This window comes from Adiantum capillus-veneris, chromosome 14 (assembly GCF_014529385.1).
Source record: "Adiantum capillus-veneris isolate H3 chromosome 14, ASM1452938v2, whole genome shotgun sequence".
In the NCBI taxonomy this organism is placed as follows: Eukaryota; Viridiplantae; Streptophyta; class Polypodiopsida; order Polypodiales; family Pteridaceae; genus Adiantum; species Adiantum capillus-veneris.
In genome coordinates this window covers 140401075-140428594 of record NC_140944.1, presented here as the reverse complement: position 1 = coordinate 140428594, position 27520 = coordinate 140401075, and the positions used below count along the sequence as shown (strand labels likewise).

General features: G+C 42.9%; 1 protein-coding gene across 2 annotated transcripts; it reads right to left on the bottom strand.

The window, feature by feature from the left end:
• Window positions 1–8022: 8022 nt before the first annotated feature.
• LOC147443247 (cysteine-rich receptor-like protein kinase 8) lies at window positions 8023–26537 on the bottom strand. 2 transcript variants are annotated; one of them, XM_086529156.1, is made up of 6 exons: window positions 25553–26534; window positions 24796–25085; window positions 9405–9615; window positions 9071–9305; window positions 8860–8989; window positions 8023–8637 (listed from the first exon to the last, which is right to left on the bottom strand). In XM_086529156.1, the coding sequence occupies exons 1-6, from the start codon at window positions 26361–26363 to the stop codon at window positions 8377–8379; spliced, it is 1938 nt and encodes a 645-aa protein (XP_086385282.1). In that variant the 5' UTR covers window positions 26364–26534; the 3' UTR covers window positions 8023–8376. The 2 variants fall into 2 exon arrangements, with proteins under 2 accessions (XP_086385282.1, XP_086385283.1); XM_086529157.1 differs by lacking the exon at window positions 8860–8989 and having other exon boundaries at window positions 8528–8637; window positions 9056–9305; window positions 25553–26537.
• Window positions 26538–27520: the final 983 nt, after the last annotated feature.

Genomic DNA, 27520 nt, shown 5'->3' with positions numbered 1-27520 from the left:
TTTTGATTGAATATTGCTAAGGAGCCTATGATTATAATACACGTATACAAAATTTTTTTGTACGATCGCTTAGAAGGTGATTACAAAAAGTCGAGGAGTGCACATAGTTGTAGGTACTCCAATTTTGCTAGAAACTTGAGTTGGCAGCACACTGTGCAAGCACCCTAACAACCAATCTGTGTAATGTAGGTGTTGAAGCACCATCCATGAGCCACCATCTCCATGTTGGCTATTCCAATACAAGGTTCTAAATAAACTTAGAATTGTAAAGGTCATCCTTTAACACTAGAATGGTAACGTAACAGGACATAAAAGTGTCCTTTCAGGGTTTTGGGAAAAATTTCCAAAACCATAGTAGATCCACTCATTTTGAAAAATCCTGCCACGAGCTTATAGTTCAATAACTACTACATATGGAAAAAATGAGAAACTTGTAATTTTTCTCATCCCTTGGTCACTACAAGCCTCCAAAGTTGATGGACCAGTGCATTTTGCCCAAAACAATAATTTCTTACGGTTGATTGCATATAAATAAGAGTGGGGATTTTTGTGAGACATGAGATAAAATACCCCGTTAACTTCAATGGGTTGGTGACCAAAACATATGGTTGCTTTTACCTCACTAAACATTTTTTGGGCAAAAAAAATAGGTACAAAAAAGTTGCATTTTTGCCATTCTGCGGACCTATCATCAAAGTTTCTATAGTCACGCTCATTACAAATACTATATGCATGTTTTCTTAGTTTCCTTTGGGAGTTTGGATTCAAAAGGAGCCATGGAGCATGTCAAAAGGATAATCGATCTCTTAGAATTGGAACCTTGGGGGCAATGATAAAGTGCTAAATACAGCAAACATGAAAAAACTGGGTTTAGCATTATGACCTCTAGAAACCCATAGAAACTACACAATATCTAGCCAAGTTTGTAGTCTATGATTAGATATGGTTACTACCTACAAAATACACACAATTGGCCTAAGAAACTAGCAATATTGAGAAAGTTATACTTGCTACTCTAAAATGTATCGTATGATTCAACAATAAAAAAATCAACCATCATTATATATTATGCTATATAGCATATTAGGTCCCCCAAAACTCAAGGAAGATTAGCTTTATGTTATACATTACACTTACACAATCAAAATTGAATTTGGATATCAAGAAAGCCACCAAAAAAATCATAAAAGTGCTAATTTTGGCCAAAAAATAGGATTATGCAATTCTTGTAAATTGGTCATAACTTCAATTTTAACACTTAGCTCTCCCTACAAGCATCAAAACATGTTGAGAACTATGAAGGCCTAATCTCTAGCCATCTAAACCTCACAAACATGAAGTTTAGAGTGGTATAGTTGCCAAAAATTGAAAAAAAGCCAAAAATAGGACCAGTTTTTTCATACAGTTTAGGTTCAAAAATGTTGTGCAAGAGTAAGGTTAATGGTGAGATCGATACTCCAAAAAAAATGCTAAGTTTTTTTCAGCTCATAAGGCAACTTTGTGGATATATAGCACCTAGAAATTCATTTTCATACTCTTCAAATAATTCAGATTTTCCTGTTACCATTCTAGTGTTAACCTATACTTCATCAGGTCAAAGACGGCCTAAGCTTGATCATTTGAATTTCTGTAGAAAGTACTGACCATTTAATAGAATTCTTCAATCACCTCTTTATCCAATTCATCACAGTCCATTTTCCAATACTCTAGATCAAGCAAAAAAGTAACATTGTGCAATGAACTGTGTGCACACTGACCCATCAATCATGTACACACTTATTTAAGATATCCCTTTTAGCTCTATTAAAGGGTGCTTTTCAAGGCTTAATCAAACAATTTGTAGGCTCTAAAGAAGAGTTCAAATCCTCTTGAACATTGTACCAACCCATGTACACCTTCCCTATCTTGGGTAACTTAAGATTAAACTGTCACAAGGATATCGTCACAGGCCTCATTACCAAGTCTGTGTCACCAAAGTCAGACTAAAAGCATATGTCATCAATAAGCACTTTAAAGAATCTCACCTTTGTTTTTACTCTTTCAGGTTGCTCAGCTTCCCACTCATAGAAACCAACAATGAAAAATGTCTCTAAAACAACATTTTTGTTTTGCAGCAGAATTTCCACAATGTAGAAGTTAGTGCAAACTCTTGTTTCTCACGGTAGCTTCAGCATAGCAGACATACATTACCAATACATGTCCAAAACACGTTCTCTTCAAAATGAACTTCAACGCCTTCCTTGCTTTGTCTATAATGCCTTTGAAGCAATCAATGTCATCTTTTTTGAAGCAATCAATGTCATCTTTTTTGTACCAATCTTGCAACACAAGGTTCAAGTTGTGAACATTGCAACCAAAATGTGCAAGCTAGGGAAGCGCTCCCCCAAGAGAGGACCAGCTACTCTACAATTTTATGCATTGTCCATCATTGGGAGCACCTATTTGATGAATTGCCTCTATTACGATACCAGCTATATAGCTCCCAAACTTAATCTCACCCGAGTTGTCTACTCATGTACTGAAGCACTCCCATCAAGGACTGAATAGCATCACATTAATTATCTATCTACGCTAGACATTTGACCATCCACTATTGACTATAGTGCATCTTGTTTGATCAATTGATTTCAAGATCAACCTATCAACTTCCTTTTGGGTGTCTACAAAGCATTCATCCAAGCACATTGTGCACATCTGGCTGATGATATTATGGAAGGGAAAAACCAACACCATACTCCATGATCTTCTTCCACACATGCTTCCATGGCTCTCGTGTGACCATCAACATAGAATCGTTTGTAAAATACATACCTTGTGCGAGAGCAGATTGTGCCTCTCCAAGAGCAGTTGATCAAAAGCTCTGCTTGAGACTTACTTGCCTTGTTCTATGCATTCCAAACTGGTACTCAAGTGATCCATCTTGGATACTAGCTCTCTCTATGTGTGTAGTGGTCGGCATGGAGGGTGCACCACTATTTTGTCTACTTTGTATTGAGGCAAAACTACATTGAAGCTATGAAGTCAACCGGCTTGGAGTCTATATTCTAAGTCATCATTGGATACATCTCCCAATAACTCAATCAGACATTTCTTAGCATTCTCATGACCTATGCCATACATCTACCTCCATTTTCTCTAGTAGTTGTTCCATTCCATAATCCAAGGAAGTGCTCCTTAATATGAGGTGCACCTCTTGATTTTTCTTTGCCACATAATTTGTATTACCAATATATAAATGATCTGACATTCTTTGCAAATTGCCACTCACGTCCTAACACCGTTTCATCATCCTTGTACTCATCTTTACTAGAAGTTCCATTGTTTGATCCTTTACCACCAATTGATGGGCAACTAGAACAACCAACTGCATTGATGTTTTGGGAGCAAGAATTAGCATCTATGATAAGTTCACAAGTCGTCTATGCATTCATCCAATCACAAAAATGTTAGTTTTTTAAAATTTGAATTTAATTGAACATTTGGATGATAAAGTCCAATAATATACATATAAAACAAAACAAAAAATAGTGCAAAATTGGTGTAGTGATGAGGAGCGCTCCATTTCAACAATAGAAATGAGCCTCATGCCCTTGTACCATTTTAACCTTCCACGAGGATGCTTCCTATCCAAAACTATTTCCAAACGGAGGTGACTAAGTGTAACAGAAAAATATGCCGGTGTAGTGATGAGGAGCGCTCCATTCCAACAATAGAAATCATCCCTAGAAACTTGCAACACCTAAACCCTCCATGAGAATGCTCCCTATCCAAATCTGTTTCCTGGTGAATAGACACCTAGGGGAGGTAGTTAAATGTAGCAGACAAGTACGCCGGTGTAGTGATGAGGAGTGCTACATTCCAACAATATAAATGAACCCCAAGCACTTGCACCACCAAAACCCTCCACAAGGATGCTCCCTATCCAAACTTGTTTCTAGGCAAATAGACACACAAGGGAGGAGGTAACTAACCATAGCATACAAGTACACCGGTATACTGATAAGGAGCACTCCATTCCAACTATGGAAATGATCCCTAGGCACTTGAACCACCTAAACCCTCCACGAGCATGCTCCCTACCCAATTTATATGTTTCCAAGCGGATAGACACCCTAAGAAGATGACCATTCATGGATTTTAGAGAATAGAAAGTTACTTGATAAGGCAGATAGACACCCACGAGAGATGACTATTCATGGATTTTAGAAAACAGAAAATAAAGCCAAATGAAAATCTCAATTAAAGTTATTAGTGAAAGCTCTACAGAGTGTGTCAAAATGGAGGGCGTGGAGCAGTGGGCATTGTTTATATATCCACCTCCAAGTATGGGGCTATGTTGAGGAAATAGCCAAGCATGTCGGGCATCCCTTCTAGCCCGATGGGCTACGTCATTTTTTTGGTGGGCATACAAGAACACCCGGTTCCAGCTAGTCATTGTGAATTTAACACTCCCATGGAATATTAATAACATGAGTTAGTACCACTTCACACGTCACGTGAAGACATGAATGAAATCCCTATTTGTAAGAAAGTAAGGGGATAGATTATTATCACAATTTTATAGGTTTTTGGGCTTTGTGGCTCCTTCATGCTTTTTGATGCATTATTTTGCCCTTGACCGGCCTTCTTTATGTGTAGGTGTGCTATGATAGCATGTTGTTTATGCCAATTTTTCATAGGGTGCATAGATTCAAAATGGTTTCTTAGTTGAACTTTTTTTAAAATTCCATAGAAATTTCGAGGCTTGAAGTCATCCATTTTGGAGTTGTAGTTTAGAAGATAGAATCTGTTTTTGGCAGCCTATTGATGCAGAGTCGGTCGTGAAAGTTTACATATTTTGGGGAATATGTAAACTTAGCAATTGTGGTTCTAAAGGATCAATTTGTGAAGGGGGAAGCTCTTTTCCTCGAGTGCATTGGTTGGAGTGTGTTGTAATTTCATGCAAGGGCAAGTGCTTCTTAGTTTCCATGGTTATCTTTTGGTTAGTCGCTTGTAAATCCCAAGGGATCGCTTTTCTTTGAGTTGTGGTTTTGGGGGAGTTCTTTTGATATATTTTGTGGTGCTATTTTTGTTTGTTGAGCACTATTGGGAGACATCGCCATAGAGGTGTCCTTTGCTGTTGTTTAGATCCAATGCTTTTGCTTAGAATTTTGTTCTTTTGCTTGAAAGAGGATGCAAGGACATGGTCCAATGAATATGAAGCTTAATAGAATTTATGTAAATCTCAACAAGAGATGAGTTATCATGTGATAAAGGATGATTTCTTTGAGAGGTTTAAGAAGGTAGAGGATCTAGAGAATGTATGGCTTTCCATCAAGAGTCTTATGCAAGGTGAAAATGAAAATGTGGATATACAAGTAAGAAAATTTAATGAATTATGGAGTAGATGGTGTAAGGATTTGGGCAATAAAATTTCTCTTCTTATGATTAAATTGACCATGTTTATGCAAAGCTTAAGGGATGATTTGAGACCGAAGGTTGAGCTTAAAGGGCCAAACACTTTTGAGGATGTAGTAAAGGTTGCAAAGCATAAGGAATGGAAGCTAGAGAGTGTGAGGGAGCTTGGATTACAAGAAGATGTGAAGGGAAATGTATCTCATGTTTTAGATATAAATATGGACAAGGTGTGCAATGAAGACTTCCATGTTGCTCATTATCTTGAACATGTGAAAGAAAAATGTCATATACATAATGAGATCAAGAAGAATGCTCAATGTATGCCATCTTCTTTGTTTAAGCAATTTGATGTCACCCTTCATGTCAAAGACGATGATGCTAATAAGATGGATGTAGGCAAAAAGGCTACCATGATCATGAATGAGTCTCAAATGCAAGGGTATAAGCATTATCTTCAAAATGCGCACATTAGTTTTCCAACCCCTAGTCTATAAGAGCATTCATGCTAAGCAGTAGCAAAAGACTTCATGTCCACCTGGATCAAAAGCCAAACAACACAAACTCCAACTTCGAGAGTAGAACTCAGCCATAATAAGGCTCCCAATATCAAAGCCTGAACCATAGTTATCATCCACCCATTTTTGAAGCATCCTTTGAGTTGTGGTAATTTTTTTGATATGGTTTGTGGTGCTAATTTTTTTTCTATTGAGCAGTATTGGGAGGTATTGCTATAGAGGTGCCTGTTGCTCTTGTTTTTCCAACAATGTCAAACATGTTGATGGACTTGACAAAAGGTGTTGAAGTGAACAAGTCCACACCACCTCTTGTCAACACGTTAATGTTGCAAAAAGGTCCTCTTATGACAGTTTTAGGGTATTTTTTGCAATGATGAAAATAATTAATTTCTTAATACCATTGTCTTATTTTTGGTGTTTCTCTTGCATCTTGTGTTGATGTCATATTCCTCCTTCCACTCCTTGATTTTTTCACAAGAATAGCTAAATCCAATAACTAAAACCCCTCCTTATATGATGAATGACCTCTAGATCTATTTTCCCCCATCCCTTGTTGCTCAACAATACTTTGCTTAAACCTTTTACATGTATATTCTTGCATGTATATTGATGGAATATTTGTATGTAAATTTTTGTAGAGGTTCTTCTCTGTGACTAATCCCAATGTAATGTTCCTTTCTAATATCAATCAAAAGCCTACTTTGTTATGGCATATTTAAAAACCATAATTGTTTTAAAGAATGTTGGGTTCTGATTAATCAATGCTATTTAGCATCCCCAGTAGCAAAGTGAAAGCCTTTGGCACAATCGAAGCATTCTAGGATTCAAGTAGTTATAAGAGTGTATGGCACTAAGCTTCTAGTAATGCCTCATGATCCTCAAGGTACACTTAATATGGTTCAACAAGTGATGCCAAGCATCTAGAAATGGATGTTATTTGAGAGAATAACTAGTGAAAGTACTCTCTAGTGGATGGGACTTTGCCTGTAACGCAAATCGAAAAATGAAAACAACTAGTTTTTAACCCAAAAGACTATTTAGTGAGACAAAGTATATTTCTATATTCATTAATTTAAATAGTAACTTTTTGTTCCAAATCCTTTCTACTAGTGAGGTCACAACTCCAGCACCACTAAAAGGTGAAGGTGTTTTGAACAAGATACCTTCTTTTAAAAATGTTTTCCAAGCTATGCATCTTCCTATTTGAAGCGGTTTTAAGATTGGATACTCAAGGAAATTGACTTCATTTGCAAGAAACATGACCTTCCAATTCATTTGATACACGATTAGATCGAAAGAGATTCAATGTGAATGTTTTCAAAGACTTTATCAAATGTAATATAAGTAACATATTTCTAATATATGCAATGTGGCATCATATATTGCTACTAAACTTTCACACCATGTGCATATTTGTCCAAATCTGATGTAATGGGAAACTTCTCAATGCTATGCAATCATGTGATGTGTAAGCAACATAAAGGCAATGGTTGAGCACGTTTCTATGTTGGACATACTATAATGTGATTGATTATATCATGTGTTTGTCTTACCAATTCCATTTTGCAACAGCTTGTACTCTTGTTAACAAGGATGTCCCGTCGACGCAAGACTTACTTGAGCCAAGAGATGAATGTCTGCACCATTCTCTCTTTGTGAATCATTATCTAACCAATGCCTGATTTATTAAGTCATGTTTGTAGGTGTAATAGAGGATAATTATTCTTCTCTAAGTGGGGGGTATGTGACAAATGGTTGTACCATAACCCCGCCCCCCAAAAAAAAAAAAACCAGCAAATTTATTCCTGGGCACAAATGAGCAAGGTTTCGTTCTAAATATGTAAAACATGGACACTGCCCATAAGTTTTGCAATGATTGGAAGTATTCCAACAAGACTATTCCAAAGAAACACTCTTTACTTAAAGGGGAAGGATACTTTTCCATCAACCAAGACATTTCCGCCGCCAAACACGGACTTTTGCATAGGTCAACTTGCATTGCTCCCCAAAAAAAAAAATCGGCCTTGATTTTAAGGTAAAGCTAACGAAAAACCTAGAATTAGTCCAAAAAAGAAGATAATTTGCAGTACTTACAACTGAAATGCCGATATTGTGAACTTGAAAATTAAGGGCCAATGAGGTTAAAACCAGGAGTTTTCATTTTCAACCGGGAAATTTACACTACAAACGGGGATATGTGAGCAGTAGAGCCAAGCCTGTGACATACTTATGACAAGATAAGGAATGCCATAAAAATGCCAGTCAACCTGTCTGCCATATAATTCAAGAAGAGGAATTGCCACTGCTTGACATGCTAAGCATGCTTGAGAAGATGGGCAAGCAAGGTTATTGGACCATTTGGGCTATATGCTGGACTGGCCATCCATTACCTAAGACCAAGGATTGCACTCCTCCAGAAATCTCCTCCGAAAACATAGGTGGATCAAGAAGAAGTAGAAGTAGACTACCTGCTGTTGATTTCACCCATGGGTGCTGCTGTATCATTGTAATCAAGAAATGTTGGCCTGCTGGGTATTTCAAGAATGTCTGTTGTTCCAGAAAGCCATATAGTAACCATAGACATTGTTGGCCTTTTCTCAGGGTTCTCTTGCGTGCACAACAATGCAATATGTACGACACGAATGAGTTGTTCAGGAGAGAAGGCACTGCCCAACCTCTCATCCACCAAGTCTAGAACCTTTGCATGCTGGTATTCCTCCCAAACCTGCATTCACATAGCGATGTCATTACGAGTTTTTGTCTGCTGAATCGAGCATAAAGAAACTGTAGACATAGATTTCCACACACACACTCACAAACACAATCACAACAATAACAGAATCATCACGACTACAAGGTGTAAAAAACATATTATTTGGGGTGTGTGTGTGTGTGAGTGTGTGTGTGAGAGAGAGAGAGAGAGAGAGAGAGAGAGAGAGAGAGAGACCCTTGTTAAAAGTGTACTATGTATATTTTGCTTTCCGGTTACAGTTTCGAGGGAGACCACACCAAAACTGAACACATCAACCTTTTCACTCAAAGCACCACGGAGAGCATACTCAGGGGCCAGATATCCTCTTCATGACAAAGAAACACAATGAGAAAACTTGAGTAACGCCAAAGCTTGCAATCAAATTCCAAACCTGCAAAGCCCTTACATTGTCCCTGCCACTCCTGTGTTGACATGTGTTTCATTATCCTTCACAAGCCTAGCAAGACCAAAGTCAGCAATGACAGGATTCAACTGGTCGTCCAAAAGAATATTGCTTGGCTTGATATCTCTATGGATAATTCGAACGTGAGATTCCTCATGAAGATATGCCAATCCCTTAGCCATGCCAATAACAATGCCGTATCGAGTTGACCAATTAAATAGCGTATTGTCCCTTGCTCCTCCATAAGATCGCACCACACCAAATTCATCTAGATCAGTTCCTTTTTTGTACATTGAAAATATCATTTAGTTTACAAAACATTACGTACATATCTTACCAGAGAGGAAAAAATCCAGACTTTTATTCAGTAGATACTCATATACCAAAAGTCTCTTGGGTCCTTCCACACAACATCCCAGCAATCTGATGAGATTCTTGTGTTGCACGCTTGTCATGAGATTGATTTCATTTAAAAACGCTTGCTTTCCTTGTTGCCTTTCAATAGATAGCTTTTTGATTGCAATTTGTTCTCCATTTGATAGTGTACCCTGAAGGTGAAAACCATGACAGTGACAAACGTGATAAAAACGACATTTTTAGATCACATCTCACTTTGAGGTCCATGGTTGTCACATAGAAAAGTGATCCGAATTGTATCATATCCTGATGCCACATTATCCCTCAATTCCTGCATGGCGGATACCTTAATCTTCAAGCAATAGTGACTTAAAGGCGAGGGTTATCCTCACATTAATCGGAAAGTGTGCAGTCATTGAATATAGATGCCAAAAGATGGGCGTTTCAAAATTTCTCATTGTAATCATTGAAGGACGCATAGTGAGTTGAAGAGAATTTGTCGAGCTCAAAAGTCGCAACCAATATTCTTGGCAAAGGCGACATTGAACTGATGCCAGGTCTTTGGTACCTCTAGTCTTGCATTAAGTGCACTTCACCATTGTAGAGCATTTTTCTTTAGGAATCCGACAACTCAAGCAATCTTTGCATCTTCCTAACAAGCGATGGTATCAAAGACCACATCAAATTGCCACAGAAACTATAAAGCACGGTTACAATCCTTAACAACGGAAAAAGGGTTAATTTGACCAGAAAGCCACAATCTCTGAAACGTTTCAACCCAAAAATCGTTGAAGGTTGATATTAAGGGTGAAAGCTGGCATACATGAAGGATAACATCTTGAAAACTGGCAAAAATTGGGCAGTGAAGAAGTCATATTAATTGAAACAAGGGGTTGGGGTATCTCAAATTAATGCTTCTTCATTGGCCGTCGTGTGGAAAACTCCTCCCAAAGGATTTTGAAGAACAATAGGTCGAACAAGAGTAGGTGGGAGGAAAAATTTTGGGTCAGACATAGTACAAAAAGGTAGTTGAGTTTCCGAAGAAGCATTAATAAAATGTAAGCTTGCGGTTGAAAGACAATGAAGAAAGGTAGTACTAATGCTTGAGAAGTCATAGGTACAATATGAGGTTGAGACTACATGGTTAGTCTAGGCAAAACACATGACACAATCTCAAAAATCGGCTCCTACAAATCGCACATACTGCTTCCAAGTGATTACAATATGTAGATATTGTGCCAAATTGACTGTCACAAAGTGATGACGTGGCTGCCCGCTCTGCTGAAACCGTAACCCTAAAAATCTGAAACCCTAACCCTAAAAATCTGAAACCCTAATTCTGCCCTAACCCTAACCCTAATCCTGAATTTTGCTGACGTGGCAGCTGTATGGATCTCCGTGATTTGCGGCGTGAATTGCGCTGGCAACTTTTGACAGCTTTTGAGCAATGCTTTTTCTACGCAATTGGAAGAGAGAGAACCTCTTTGCTTTAATTTACTAAGCAAGAGAGAGAGAGAGAGAAAGAAAAGCCTCTTTGCTTTCTTTTAGCAAGAGAGAGAGAGAAAGAGAAACTGCTTTATTTGTGCAAAGCTTTTGAGCTTTTGATTTTCAGCTTTTGGCATCCCTTGTACCTTTAAATTTGTGAGCAGGCCTCTCACAACTATGAGCATCTGGACGCAGAGTCTGAGTGTGAGCGCATGCCCGCACTCTTGTACTTTGAACTCAGATTAATACAAATAGAAATACCGAAAGGGGCGCCAGTCTTTGGGGCCAATATCTCTAGGCACGGAACTCCGCCCGGGCCAGTGTGAATCAATTGTGAATTGTGAACTGTTTCGAAGTGGTTATTTGGTGCTGTCTCGCAGTAGATTCTTGACTTGGAGAGTCCAAGTCTGTTATAGTGATATCAGAGCACGGCTGATTTCTCTTCTACAGGAAATCCGATCCCAATTTTATTTTTTGCGGCACCTATGGCTTCAGGCAAGGATCAGTCGACTCCCTTTGCATCCGGAGATGCGGCAAGGGATCACAACGAAGATTCCGGCAAGGAGTATGGCCCGCCTCGGCCTACTCAGGCAGAGCGTCAAGAGATGGAGCGTCGTCAATTGATCGGCGATGCAACAAAGAGATGCTCAATTTTGCGAAGGACCCAAAATTTGCAAAATATATGAGCGGTGATTGGTGCCTCTCTTGTAGAAAGAGCCCGCTTGGAGGTTAGCCAGACAACTCCTCTCGAGGTGTCGGGCTTCGCTCCCAGTATGGACTCTCTCATAGAACGAGAGTGCCTTGATGTGTAATTGAAACCGGCCCATGGGGCGGTAGGCTTGGCCCGTGGGGCGGTAGGCTTTGGCTTTCACACGACATTCTTTACTTTAGACACACACACACAGAGAACGTGTAAAGGAAACCTACGATGGGAATTAACACTTAAGCGCACACGGCTCGATGCTCGCTCCAAGCAGACGCGGACAACCTGTAGGCCCCAAAATTGGCGCCCCTTTCGGTATTTCTTTATACTTTGAGAGGGTAAATTACAAAGTAGAGTCCTGGGAATCCTTTACCTGTATCCAGCTAGATACCACCTGTGTTGGCCAAATTTCGGTAGCATAACAACCCCAAAACTTGCGCGAAACCTATTCCCCTGCTGGAACTCACTTCCACTGGCATAAACCCTCTAATTTCTACCCAAAAACAGTAAATTCAGCTCGCTGTATTTACTGGTTTTTGCCCTGTTTTCAGCCCTAAACAGTCCCCGAACTGTCCTCTGTCAGTGGGGCACTGTTCCCAATGGTTATGGCGTCCATGCGGCTGAAAAATAGTCAAAATACAACGCATAATCAGCGCTGAAATTGCACCTGTATGGTGAGGTTATCACCCTCACCGGTGTCTGCTTTTAAAGTAGCAGTTAGCTACTCCAGTTCTTGCTCAAGGAGGCTCTTGCCTTAGCACAAAAGCATGAAACCACACAGTTGTACATCAGTCAAATGAAGAGCCCTCTTGTGGGGCATCACATAAGTGCACGTAGGGGAGAGAGAGAGCAGTGTGTAGTGTGCAGGTCATCACTCCTAGCACCGCATTGTACATAGAGTGGAAAGGAAGCACTCCATAGCTCTTAACCTGTGAAAGGAAACTACAAAATGAGCCTCCCAGCTATAAATTCAGCGCTACCTCTTCATGCATGAGGAAAGTGCATTAAAATGCGCCCGGCACGATTACAAGCATTTTTCCGTTTCGGGGTTTCCGCCTAAAAATCTCCCGACTGGTTGCCCAGTTGACTTCGCGGCAGAGTTGTAAAATGTTACCCTTGTCATTCCGAAGGTAATGACGCGAACACATTTCACAACAAACAATAGGAGTTTCCTAATTTTTAGGAGATGCTTCCGTTGGGCTCCCACTGGTCATCTGACCATCTATCCTCATTGGGACCGCATCCAAAAGTGCAATGTGGCCCAACCGTCGGATACTTTCGGTTGGTAATCCCACCTTGACTTTATGCCTTTATTGAGTTCACTTCCTAATATCCACCAACTTGCTAAGTACGACGGGGGAACCTACATGATCTTGAAATGAGCCTAGACGTCCTCTTACTATACAAATTACAGTGCCGACCCACTTCCCATCTGCGAGTGAAACTACCGTTCACATTGGTCATGCAATGTCCGACCATTTGCAACTTCAAAAAGAGCGTCTCAAAAATTAAACAAAAATCATTGGAAAGAAACCAACAACTAAGGTTAGCAGTTGCCACGTCCTCGTGACATACCCCCCTCTTGAAATCACAAACGTCCTCGATTGCATATCATAAATACACGCCACTAATGATTTTGTGTTGTTAGCACTCTTTTATCATCGCATGTATCCGCAAGAAAGGTCGTAACACATAGATACAAATGACTTAATGAGACCTCCATACTTTTTGTCATTTCCATCCATTACACTCAATTCATATGTACATTTAATGTGCTAGCTCTATCATTACCCCTCCTTTGCACACGTTGGGTTGGGACATAAGTAGGTTGTAACCCAAAGGCTTCAAGGCAAAGCTGCAATACATTTGGTAACTCTGACAGTTCATGCTCTTCCATCCACTTTGCATCCATAGGCGGATAGGTCTTGAACTTCACTGAGTAGCGTCTTGCAACCTGTCCTTTAACTTTTCTGTCCTTATGTGCCAAAACCTTAGGTTGTAACCCAAAGGCTTCAAGGTAAAGCTGCAATACATTTGGTAACTCTGACAGTTCATGCTCTTCCATCCACTTTGCATCCATAGGCAGATAGTTCTTGAACTTCACTGAGTAGCGTCTTGCAACCTGTCCTTTAACTTTTCTGTCCTTATGTGCCAAAACTTGCTCAGGTACCAGGACCTCATCAAGTTCCTCAACTTCTGGCTCATCCTCATCTGGCATATCTTCTGGCACATCACCCACGAAGGGTCTAAGAAGACTCACGTGAAACGCATTATGAATCTTCCACGCATCAGGCAATTTCAGCCTGTAAGCCACATTGTTGATCTTGTCAAGCACTTGAAAAGGCCCATAGTACGCATATTGAGCTTAGGAAACAACCGTTCCTTGCCCTTCATCTTCTTTAACCTTGTCTTTTTGAACCTTAAGAGAACCCAATCACCAGGTGATAACAGCAATTCACGACGGTGACGATTAGCAGCCTTTTTTTGCTTTGCCTGAGTCTTCTCTAAGGCAACTTGAATTTTCCTATACATTTCATCCATGTTCTCAACATATCAATCTGCATCAAAGATCTTGTCGTTTGTATGCAAAATGGGAGAAACCTTTTTGTTGCCCTCAACAATCAATACACATGCGCCATGAGCCATCCATTTTCTGCACTAGGAGCATTGAGGAGCAAAAAGGTGAAGAACTAGGCTGAATCAACCCCTTCTCTAATAACTCCTCAACCTGGTCCATAATCTCTTTCTGTTGCGCCACGCTAACCCTGTAGGGAGGTCTATTTGGTGGGCTACACCCTAGCATCAAATCTATCCGATGGTCCTCAAGTCTCTCTGGCGGCAATTGCGACGGTAATGAATCAGAGAAACGGTCACTAAACTCTCACAAAAATGGTGACCTTTCTTTATCTAACACGGATAAATTTGACAGACAATTATCTGAGACAACATGTGCAAAAATCAAGTACACAGAAAGATGATTCTTTATTACAGAAGTAATAGCAGAAGCAGATACAATAGGGACAAACTCCCCTTTGAGCTTTACATCCAAAACATGAGTTTTGCCCCTATGCTAGAGGGTGATCGTCTTGCCGAAGGCATCCAGCACGCCATGCACTCTGAACATCCACGGAATTCCAAGTAGCGCATCGCACCCTTCCAATGGCATGATATAGAACTCTTTTGTGTCCACACGCGACTGAATATGCAGACACAGCTTTCCAATAATGGGATTAACACACTCTGAGTGGCCAGGACATGCCAACCCTGCCTCTGCCGTGTACCCCATCTCTTTAGCTCTGATGCCCAGCTTCATAGCTAACTCTCGTGAGATAAAGTTTGCTTTGGCACCTGGATCAAAGAAGATGAGTGTCGTCTGATCCCTAACTTTACCCCATGCCCTGCATAACTCACTGGCATCTATACTGGGCCTATCACCCACCATATCTGGCACCAAACCTGCCGTGGGTTTAGGCTTCTTGCCTTTCTGGTCCTCGTTATCATCTGAGTCGGCTGGTCTTTTCCTTTGTGGACAATTGGTAGCAAAGTGACCAGGCTGCTCGCATAGAAAGCATTTATTTTCAGCCATTAGGACCTTCTTTTCCTCGAGCGACTTACGCACAAAAGGCCTTCTTTTCTGTTTCTTTGCCTGCGCTCCAGAAGTCCCGGCTGAATCCTTATCTTTGGTGGCCTTTTCTGACCCCTGTGACGCTTCAAGAGTCGTTTTCACAAAGGGCTTCTTCGCTGAATTTTTCTTTTGCTGCCCTCCTTTCTCGTTGCTCGGAAACCCACTGTCCTCTCCTTTCAACAAGGCAAGACCAGTGTTAGCAACTTCCATAAGCTGAGTGAGGGTAGCCACTCTGTTTTTGGTACAGTAATCGCGAAGCCCTTTAGGCAGCCCACAACAATACTAATCTATCTGCTATGTCAATGGCACAAATCTGTAGGAGGTCAATGAGAGTAACGCTTTACAAAACCTCCGATTGCTCTTGCATGTAGCCGAAGTAAGCTGGTGCCAATCTGTCATGACGTCAGCTTCAAATTCATTTGACAGCCAAGCAGATGCAAACATTTGCTTGAAGTAAACCCAAGTGGCGGGTGCCTGTCCTTGCATTAACAATGTCGTCCACCATGTAAGCGCATTGTCCTTTTAGAAAGTGGCAGCTTTCCTGACCTTAGAGGCCTCTGTAAAATTCCATCCTACATAAGTTGTATCAAACTGTTGGAGGAAAGTGAGAACCTTTGCTTTATCCTCGAAGCCACTGAAAGTGCTGAACTTTACAGCTGCACCACCTTCTTTGTAAGCTTTCGGCTTTTCTAGTGCCCCCAAATTGTCATAAGGAATAGTCTGCAACATGGGCACTGTAGTAGGCATCATCGGCACATCTTGGCCATTAACATTTTGCGTCAGAGGTGCCATATCTGGCTGCTGTCCAGAAACCAACCATGCCAAAATGACCCTGTGGCACCCCACACTGCCCTGGTTGCACTGAAAACCTTGCTGCATGCCAATGGTACCATACATGGGGTTTGGCACTATGCCTTGCATACCCCCAAACACTGTTCTTGGCATGTATGGCTGACTTCTAGGCGCATAACCAACCATACTTTGGAACACAGATCCACCCTCAAAATACCAAGGATGTACCGTGGCCGGTGGAAAAACTAGGTGCATTGCTTGGTAACCAATTCCCTGTCCATTCAAGACAGCATGCAGGCTCTGAAAGGTGGCGGGCTGAACTGGCATAACCTGTGGAATAGGCGTCCTAACCACCTGTTCAAGGACAGGAGGAGCCTGTTTTGCAGCCCCCGACTCCGCAACATGCGCGCGTTCCCTATCCTGCTAAGTCGCATGAAGTACTTGGGCTTGAACCTCAACAAGCTCCGTTCGTATTTTGTTGTTGCATTGGTGGCGCTTGCAAGAACTCCATAAACCTTGGATTCTGCACCAGTTGCAAAAACACATTCACCGCGGCAAGTAACTGAGTCTTGAATGCATCATCCTCGAGTTGCCTAGTCATAAAGCCCTGTACTACTGGAGGGACATTCACATCAACAGGAGGTACAGACTGACGTGGCCGTGAGCTCTCGCCAATCTCAAACACCATAGGGGTTCCTTGTCTGTCCTTCAAAGAGGAAACCTCTTCCATAATGCCCTTCCCTTTGTCGACCATAGTGTAATCCCGCGTCCCTGTACTCTGTCTTTACCCAAAACAACCGAGGCTCACTTCTTGAAGAAAAAGTGATTGATGTCCCGGTAACGGAACCTTGAAAGCGGCCCGTGGGGCGGTAGGCTTTGGCTTTCACCCGAAATTGGTTACTTTAGACACACACACACACAACGTGCAAAGGAAACCTACGACGGGAATTAACACTTAAGCACACACGGCTCGGAAGCTAGAATGCTCCTAGCAAACGCCGACAACCTGTAGGCCCCAAAATTGGCGCCCCTTTCAGTATTTCTTTATACTTTGAAGTTTGAGAGGGTAAATTACAAAGTAGAGTCCTGGGAATTCTTTACATGTATCCAGCTAGATACCACCTGTGCTGGCCAAATTTCGGCAACATAACAACCCCAAAACTTGCGTGAAACCTATTCCCCTGCTGGAACTCACTTCCACCGGCATAAACCCTCTGATTTCTGCCCAAAAACAGTAAATTCAGCTCGCTGTATTTACTGGTTTTTGCCCTGTTTTCAGCCCTAAACAGTCGCCGAACTGTCCTCTTTCAGTGGGGCACTGCTCCCAATGGTTCTAGCATCCATGCGGCTGAAAAACAGTCGAAATACAGCGCATAATCAGGATTCAGCGCTGAAATTGCACCTGTACGGTGAGGTTATCATCCTCACCGGTGCCTGCTTTTGGAGTAGCAGTTAGCTACTCCTGCTCTTGCTAAAGGAGGATCTTGCCTCATCACAAAAGCATGAAACCACACAGCTGTACATCAGTCAAATGAGGAGCACTCTTGTGGGGCATCACATAACTGCACGTTGGGGAGAGAGAGCAATGTCTAGTGTGCAAGTCATCACTCCTAGCACCACACTATACATAGAGTGGAAAAGAAGCACTCCATAGCTCTTAACCTGTGACAGGAAACTACAAAATGAGCCTCCCAGCTAAAAATTCAACGCTACCTCTTCATGCATGAGGAAAGTGCATTAAAATGCACCACTTGGCACGATTACAAGTATTTTTCCGTTTCGGGGTTGCCGCCTAAAAATCTCCCAACTGTATGCCCAATTGACTTCGCGGCAGAGTTGTAAAATGTTCCCCTTGTCATTCCGAAGGTAATGACGCGAACACATTTCACGGCCCAAAATAGTAGTTCCCTAATTTTTAGGAGATGCTTCCGTTGGGCTCCCACTGGTCATCTAACCATCTATCCTCATTGGGACCGCATCCAAAAGTGCAATGTGGCCCTACTGTCGGATACTTTCTGTTGGTAATTCCACCTTGACTTTATGCCTTTATTGAGTTCACTTCCTAATATCCACCAACTTGCTAAGTGCGACGGGGGGACCTACATGATCTTGAACTGAGCCTAGACATCCTCTTACTATACGAATTCCAATGCCGACCCACTTCCCATGTGCGGGTGAAACTACCGTTCACATTGGTCATACAATGTCCGACCATTTTCAACTTCAAAAAGAGGGTCTCAAAAATAAAACAAAAATCATTGGAAAGAACCCAACAACTAAGGTTAGCAATTCCCACGTCCTTGTGACATAGTTAACATTTGCCACGTCCTCATGACAGTTATTCACTGTTCAACAAGCTTCTTCCGTAGAAAATTTGTCGTGTCTCCTCTTTCAAGATGTGAGATGATTTTGGGCATTAGATGGTTTCGTGAACATAACCCTCTCTTTGATTGGGCAGACAATACGCTCACTCTAAATGCCAAAAGTGACTCTCCCATTATCATTCGTGGTGAGGAGGGTATTCATTCTTTACCTCTCATTTCTAATGTGCAGGCGAAGCTTGAAAAGAAACAAGAGAAGACGACTTTCTTGGTCCTTTCTTCTCCGAAGCACGACACGCATTTTTTGCATAATAGAGATTTGATTTTTCGCAAGGATGATTGTTTGAATGATGATTTTTCTAGTGAAGCTAACCTTATTGTAGATATGATCAGTCACGCCAAACCAATCTTGGCTCTTGAGCCGAGGTCCAAAGAACCCACTCAGGAAGTATTGTGTTTCGCATGATTAGTCAGCACGCATTGTTCGAATTTCTCATTCGTGAGGTTTCTTGTATTTTCGTCACCGTCTTTACGTGTTCCCTTTTCACAAGCATGTCTTATGGTACCACATGAATCACTCACGGATGAACACGGATGTATGCGGATCACTCTCGAAAAGAAAAAAGTTTCAGAAAGAGCACGAGCAAGATTGTCCATATAGCATCGGCATTTCCGTTGTGATTTGCCACAGTTGATAGGTTTACGTCGAAAAGTCAAGTTTCGATCCCACTTTTTGCGTGTGTTTGTTAAACGGTTTGGCACTTCGTCACTTTGTTCATCTGCATTGCATGCATGGTCATTTAGGAAGAATGATATTTTTCCAGTTACTCTAATTGGAATGGATACGTTTATGGTTTTGTGTTGAGCATGGTTTCAAGAGTTTTCCTCCTCGGAGATTCTTGAAGAAGGTGGACCCACGACCATAGCCGAAGTTGGAGCATTGAAGCCGCAACAGATCATTTTGTGTCGCTTTCTGCGCAGCCCAAAGAAGCAAGCATTGCAAACCTTCATGAAGTTCAAGTATCGCACGACCCACGTATCAGAGTGGGCCAGCGAAGCGCTCTTTGCAGGATTCCAGGAGTTGTTGGCACACTCCCTTGACACCATACAGCTCGGTATCAGTACCTCACTTTGAAAAGGAGGGGATGTCACATGCACATCTAACCCTATGTGCATGTGCGCAGGCTGTGCATGTCCAGGCAATTAGATTAGTCGCATATCCTCTGATTGCACACAGCATGATCATTAGCGTGACATTCAGTACCCATCAGGAGCATTTTTCAGAGCATAGAACCCTTTTTCCCAAAATACACATTTTTCACTTATTTATTAATAAGTGACTTTTGTTGAAAAAGTAAGTAGGGAAAATTGCTAAGGAAATATAAAGAAACCCAGTTGTCACTCAGTAGAAGCAGAAGAGGCAGAAGAAATTCCAGCAACTTGCAGTGCACCTTCTCAGCAAGACCGGCAGAAGGCCCTAGCATTTTCAGCCAACAGAAGCAGCCAACGTTTTTGGATCCCACTCAATAGCGTTTTCTGCAGCAGAACCTCCCCAACGTTTCCATCAACAGCAAATCAGCCTCGCGTTTTTCAATAGCAGATCAAGCCTAGCGTTTTGCAGTTTCCGACGCCAGATCAGCCAAGACCATTAGCGTTTTCAGATTTCAGCACTTAGCCTTTGCAGATCTAGCCCCTAACTTCGCAGATCTCACCTACCCGTAGCAGATCCTCGCCGTACCATTGAGTCAGCCAGCGTTTACAGTTTCAGCCTGCTGTTTTCAGATTTCAGCATCTGCGTTTTCAGTGCGTCGTCGTCGAGTCGTCGTCATTGCATCCTCGCCGACACAGTGCTAGTTCTCCGCAGAAATTCAGCGTTTTGCAGATTTCAGCTTTTCAGCCCTAGCGTTTTCAGTTTGCAGCCCGTCCTCGTCGTCGCCATCATTGTCGTGTCGACATCGTCGGCAAGTCCGTTGCATCTAGACCATTGTACCAGATTTGTGCAATCTATAGCATAGACCTCTCTCGCCATAGAGAGGGGCCCTTGGAGGAGGGTTTGAGAACCGTCTGGTATCGTATTCTTCTCTCTTTCTTCTCTAAGTCTCAACACTTTCATTCACAATAGCATTCACTTTGTTTGTGATCATTGCACTCTCTCTTTAAAGGAACGGAAGGCTCTCCCTTCCGTAAGTAAAAGGAACCCTTGAGCACAGTTCGGAGCACTCATCTTAAGCAATATCAACATTCACTTCCGCTACACCTTACATTAGGGGCCACCACTTCTCCGGGAGAAACTTGCCTCTCGTCTGTAAGAGGTAGGCACCCTACTTCTTTGAGGGGAACTTCACCTCGAGTCTCTTTCTGAACAGGTGTCCTTGACTCTATTTCAAAGGTGTCTTCAAGTTTAGATCTTTCTAGCTCTTTGTAGTTCTATGGTTTCAACCTTGTCAAATTTTCACTGCTTGTCAAGAGTTTGCGAACTGGTTTCACTGGTAGTTGAGCACATCTCTTCTAGTGTCCTCACAAAAGGAGTGACTATCCTATTATGGCATGATCGATTCTTTGATTTCGAAAAATGGGCCAATAACATTGGACCCAAATCAACACAGTGAAGAATTTGTTTATTTTTTAACATGAAATACATCTGTCCATTAAGTTTTTGGAATTGTCAAATGGGCTATCTCCCCTAGCAAGAGGATACAATGTAAGAGAGAAAAGTGGAGACTCTTCCATGCTACAAATTTATATATACAGTGGCTAAATCACAAAATGGGAGGGGGGGGGGGAAGCCATGCAAGTGGCTTATAGTACAACTGAATAACCTGGCCCATCGTGAAGGGTCCTAGCCACCATAACTGTATGAAAGCCTAGGGATGTCGCTCTGCTTTATCAAAGCTATCCTCTACCCTATCATATTGGCCGTAGAGAGTATCAGCTCCAACCAAAAGGCACGCATTTTCACTGCTAGAGGCTCAGGTTTGCCCTCAAAAACAATGTAGCAACGGGCTCTCCATACAAACCATAGGCCTAGGCTATTGATCAGCTCCCATCTGGAGTCTCTTTCATGTGTCCAAGATACTGTCAAGTAGTCCGATATCAGGCCCTACTAAGAACGAACCGCCCGGAGCCTAATCCCAAAACTATCATGATGGGTCTCATATCCAAGTGTTGGCCCTGAACATGCTGACTATGCTACCACTCCCCAAGTGAATGTGACGCCATCACCCAGAGAATCCTGAGCCAATGCTATTGGGCTTACGGCCAACCCCATAGGCAGTGTCTCTAAGTCTTTAAAGGATGCCCACACCCAGGGCAAACTAAGGGGTGTCTAGTGTTCATGTGCAAGCCAAACCCCCATTGCTGTCCCTCTGTGCACGACTAGCCACCAAAAGATAATAATCTATCTAGCCTGGTGACCAGCCCAGAGTTGATTCCAAAAGTCTGCCAAGAACTCATCTGTGATCCCCTGCTGGTGCGCATTACTGGAATTGTTTGCAACCTACACATAAATACATGGCCATGTATTTAAAAAAGGGGATCCGGAGGTGGGTGGGAGAGGCAAAAGCATCTTGCCAAAAACCCCCACCAGGATCTTGGTGGTGCATTACTAGAATGGTCTGCCCAATGGACATCAATAGAAGAATGCCAAGCCGGGGCTGTATATTGAAAAAAGGGGATCTTGAGGTGGGTGAAAGAGGAAAAGGATCTTGCCAAAACCACTCACCACGGTCCCATTACAGCTGAGCTAAAGATCGAGCTCCAAAATGCCCGTAACCGCCAGTCCCCTCGGAGTGCCTACTCTAGGTCTAGATCTAGGAGTCCTACAAATGCAACGAGTATTCTGATCCTTTGAAATGTGCACTCCGAGACCACAACCGCCACTGAACACGAGAGTCCACAACTGCCACTAAACACAAGAGAAATTTGACCCTCTTGCATCTCAAACAAAAAACACCCCCCCTACATAAAAGCTCCCATCCACTCTAGGGGCTGCAGCTCAAAAAGATACATACCAGTCAACCACGAGCACCAACTGTATATCCTCGATAGGCATGCTACAAAACTGCATCCAAATGAGCCGATCAAACCAGCATATGTCCATGCTCTAAGCAACGGAAGGGGTTCAAAATCAAACACTATCGAAGACACTCCTCCATACAAGCCTGACTCAAGCATGTGCACAACATCTCCTAGGCCCTGCTCATGGAAAACCTGTATTCCCATAGCCTACTCAATTCAACTCTGCGAATCTTTGTGAAAATCAAGTGAGTCTCAAGACGCCATGGACTGCCTGCTAAAGGAACTCAAGCCTGAATCCTAACGAGAAGGTCCTTCCAAGGCTCAACACCGAGAAGAAATCCACAAACAATGAGCTTTTCCAATTGCAAGATGCTATGACTACACACTTTCCACAGGAATGGCCTGCCCTGCGTACTATGAGCGATCTCGACGGTTGCAAAAAGTTGAGAAGATGGAGCTTTACTGTAGGTGAATTATGCCCTAATTTCCTCAATGCCGAAGGACAGAGAATCTCTTACAGTTCAGAAGGGACTTTCACACTCAAAGTGGAAAGAGGCCATGCACTCCAAGCTCAATTCCATCAAGAGGAATGACAAATGGGAGTTAGTTTTGAGGCCACCAACGCAGAAGGTTATTGATGTCAATTGGGTTTACAAGGCAAAGTACAGATTAAATGGTTCATTGCAAAAGCACAGGGCTCGATTAGTAGCCAAGGGCTTTTCTCAACGACCAGGAGTGGACTATGACGAGACCTTTGCATAGACTATGTGTATGGCGACTAATCAGACAATTTTTGCTCTAGCAACCCATCATCGATGACTCATATTTCAGATGAATGTCAAGTTGGCTTTTCTCAAAGGAGACTTAGAGGAGCAAGTGCATGCAAATCAACCTCCAGGTTTCTCAATTCCAAGCTCAAGTGACAGGTTTACAAGTTGCAGAAGGCTCTCTATGGCCTAAAGCAAGCTCCTCAAGCGTGGCACAAAAAGATTCATGTGACAATTCTTTCATCATTCTTTGGCAAACCCTTTTTTATATCTTTTTAAAGAGGGAGGATCGGTGCCACTTGCTATCCCTCTATGTGGATAATCTTGTTATCACAGGTAGCCATGACAAGCATACTTGATGTATGATGGAGACTTTGGCCAAGGAGTCTGAGACAACAAATCTCGGCTTGCTTCATTATTATCTTGGACTAGAAATAACAGATAGAGGGGGACATCTTCCTCTCTCAGCAACGCTATGTCCAAGAAGAGGCTTTTCATACAACTGCAAGCAGATTTCCACATTGATAAATCCCAACCAGAAGTCGTCCTTGTATCACCCCTCAAACATAGATTATGCTACAAAGTCTCGAAAACTGGTCGGCTCTCAGATTTGGTTGTTGAACACCCGTTTTGACATCAATTTCCCTGTGAGACTCATCAAGTCCCATCTTGAGCAGGCGCTTTGGTTCTTGTGGAATTTGAAGCAATCCAAGTTGTTGGGCATATGGTATGCCACTCGAGATACAGACTCCAAGATTACTCTTCAAGAATGGAGTGATTCCGATTGGGGTGGAGATCCAGATTCATGACGATCGACTTACAGGTTACCCCTCAAAATCATAGAAGTGAGAAACAACTAAAACTCTACATTTTAGCATTTCAGCATTTCACTCCTCCCTTGAAGACCAAAATCTATTTTGTGGTCGGAAGCTAAAATTTTTCAAAGGGACAACACAAACATCTCTCTCGAGTCCATATCCAATACCTAGTCACTCTTTTACATTCTTTACAACAATTAAACTGAAAATCTCTACCATAATGTTACATATGCATAACATCTATACCTTAATTTTATGTTACTCCGTTGCTAATGCGGCAACTCTGTTTCCGGCCTCCTTGGGAACTTCTATTTCTATCTCATTCCCTTCTCATTCACGTTCTTCAGTGATCGACGCAAGGAGGAGGAATCACTCAAGTATTAAAGGGCAAGTCCTGCAATGCAAATACAGCAAGTGACCAGAGGTGTCGCTTCATTCATGAGGGTCCAAGGGGGCTTGCAACCCTCAGGTTACGAAACACAAGCCTTACCATTAAATTTACTTGTGATTGCTAGCATCAAAACTTTTCAGCCAACCCATTCTGCCATCTACTCCCTAAACACAGAATTGCTTATTGACCTCTATCCTTAACCACCATGTGTCTTTATCTTCTTCCCTTATCCTCTGATCATCAAGTAGACGTTATTTTTCCCTGAAGGATGTGCAGGGGGAATATCCATGTACCAACAACACAAAAGAGCATGCAAATTAACGTGCATCTTCGCCAAAAACATGCTTTTGCATCCTTTAAAGAGAGATTCCCCACACAGTTTCTCATGCATAATCACCCTTGAGAGCAAGCAGATATTTTTGGAGTGAAAACTGGCTAAACATGAGGTGTACCTTGTAAACGATGCCAAAGCCACCCTCTCCAAGCTTGTTGGTGGGATGGAAGTGGCCAGTGGCTTCCTCGAGCTCCTCTACTGAGAATACCCATGCCTTGTTCTGTAGGAAAATTGGTGCTGCTGCCCTATCCACTTGCTTGTCCATACCAGCTTTAATAGCTAAGAGTTCTGCCTTACCCTTAATATGGCTTGCTTTGTAATGCCACACTAGTATGGCACATGCAGCTCCCACAACAATGATAACTCCAAGAGCTACACTCAATGCAATAATAATGGGGGCCTTGTTGCCTACGCAAACCACCACATCAAGGTTTTTAAAACCCTCGAATCCTTGTATGTCAATGCTTGAAATAAACCTAGGCTTAGTGTAATCCCACCTACAATTAAAAAGTAATAGTCAATCTGCCTCTAAAATATTCCCTGTGTAGGTTTGTGAAGGTTTTTATAAAAAAGTTTATTTTGAGCACTGTCTCTCATCATCTTTCTTCGCATGGTTTAAATACAGAATTAATATCTCCAGATAGAAGAACCTCCTATTTTAGTTTGTGGAAATAAAAAGCTTTAAATCCTGGGCAATGACTTCTGCAGTGGCAATGGGCAGTTCACCTTCCCTTTCTGCATGCCTAAATGCAGTGCCACCCAAAAAAAGAAAAAAGGAAAAAAAGGCAGGGCGTTCTTTAAAAGTTGACCGTCAGACGCAAGAAACTATTGAAAAAAATCAGACGCAAGAAACTATTGGGAAAGTGGTTCATTACCGGCAGGAGAGGGAAGGATGACCCTTCCTCCAGGAGGAGAAGCAGGCAGGTTCGGAGCAGAGATGGCAGCATCAGGAGCTTGTAGGAAGTTGTAAGCCTCAAAGCGGTAGGCACAGCTGGCCAGATACACCTGTCCACCCAAGCTAAAATCGCAGGCCGCGCGGTAGGAGGAGCTGGACAGGCATTGCGCGCATTCCGACTGGTTGAGGTAGCCCAGGCATTGCGCCGCTGCATACATGAGGCTTGTACTCGCAGTTGCCCACCAGCCCTCCTGCCTCGGTGCCTCACCCGTCACATTCTTCATCACGTCAGCGATGGCGCTCACCATAACAGCGTCGCTGGTTTTGGCAGTGCTACATAAGCTCATCACGTATGTGGTGTCCAGCGAGAAGAAGGACTGGTTGTCATAGCGCAGAAAGCAGCCGTCCACGCGAATGCGCGCTCCCACCGACTTTGGGCACTCCTGCGGCAAGCGGGCAGTGACATTCTGCACGCACTCCCCACATGATCGGGGCGACAGATCGCCTCTGCATTGGAAGACGGCGTACACCATGTCCAGCCCCGAGCTCCCTGCTGTGGCGATGGCGTACTTGCTGCTTTCTTGCGACGCGAGGTTGGTGAAATTGCGCAAAGTGGTATTCAAGTTGCGCGCGAACGTGGCGGTGAGGGATGTGGTGGTGTTCCGCATGCAAGTGGAGTAGAGGGGACCCAAGGGGTTCAATTGTTGCGCTATGGAGAAAGTAGGAAAGAGAAGCTGCAGGAAGAGGCGGATGATGGAGCAGCGCCATAGAGCGTACTGTACCACCTCCATTCCCCCTCTTCTGCTACTCTTTTTTTTTTAAACACCAAACCTTCAGCAAACTGCACATACTTGACTTCTCGGGTGACCGCCGGCCGGCCTCAGGACTCGTTGACAGGGACTCTGCCATAGGCCAAAACACGCATTGCAACTCAGGGATAATTGACCCGTCGAATTCGAATGCGATCACAGTGTAGACTCGGGACTTGTGAAATATATGATGTGCAGTGGTGCACCAATGTGAACTTGTATAAAGCCCTGTGTGAAATAGATGTGATCATGATGTGAACCTAAAGTGAACTACACTTGCAAACTTTGGTTTAGTATTCTATGATTACAATACGGGTTCTACGCTGTTCCTATTAAAAGGAATCTAGAGATATTCCTTCGTACCAAACAAAAAGACTTCAAGTAGACCCTCTCTCCTTTCTCTTCGATCTCTCTCTTGTCTCTTCCCCCGTGTGCTCGCCCCCGCGTGCTTCGCCAAGTGACTCATCGAGGCCTGCCTGCACAGCCCATTGGCAGCAGCTCCATCGCTATCGAGGAAACCCCCCCGCCCCCCCCCCCCCCCTGCTCTACAAGGTCGCCTCTTCCTTGATCTGCACGGGCAACATGCCCTCGTGAACGTCTCAGTCCTCCCACCTATGCATCCTCCCCATTGCTCTGTGCCTCTCTCCCGCTTATTCTCTCTTCAGTTAGAGCGTCAATATGCAGCGCTCTCTCTCTCTCTCTCTCTCTCTCTCTCTCTCTCTCTCTCTCTCTCTCTCTCTCTCTCTCTCTCTCTCTCTCTCTCTCTCTCTCTCTCTCTCTCTCTCTCTTCCGTTCATCTGCCTCATCAGCAAGCACTTCGGCAACAGCCTGGAATTTGTGAATTCTAAAGCAAAAAAAAGGGCGCTGCCCCTGCCCCGTTCCTCGCCATGCCCGCCTCTGCAAACGCCCCCTCGCCCTCAGACAGATAGTCCATCTCTCTCTCTCTCTCTCTCTCTCTCTCTCTCTCTCTCTCTCTCTCTCTCTCTCTCTCTCTCTCTCTCTCTCTCTCTCTCTCTCTCTCTCTCTCTCGATGTTCACCCTTCAGACAAAGCAGGTATGTGTCCCTCTCTTTCTCTCCTGCACTCGCCCTCTGTTGTTCCCTTCACCAATGCTAGGTGTCGTGATAGCTTCCCTTCACC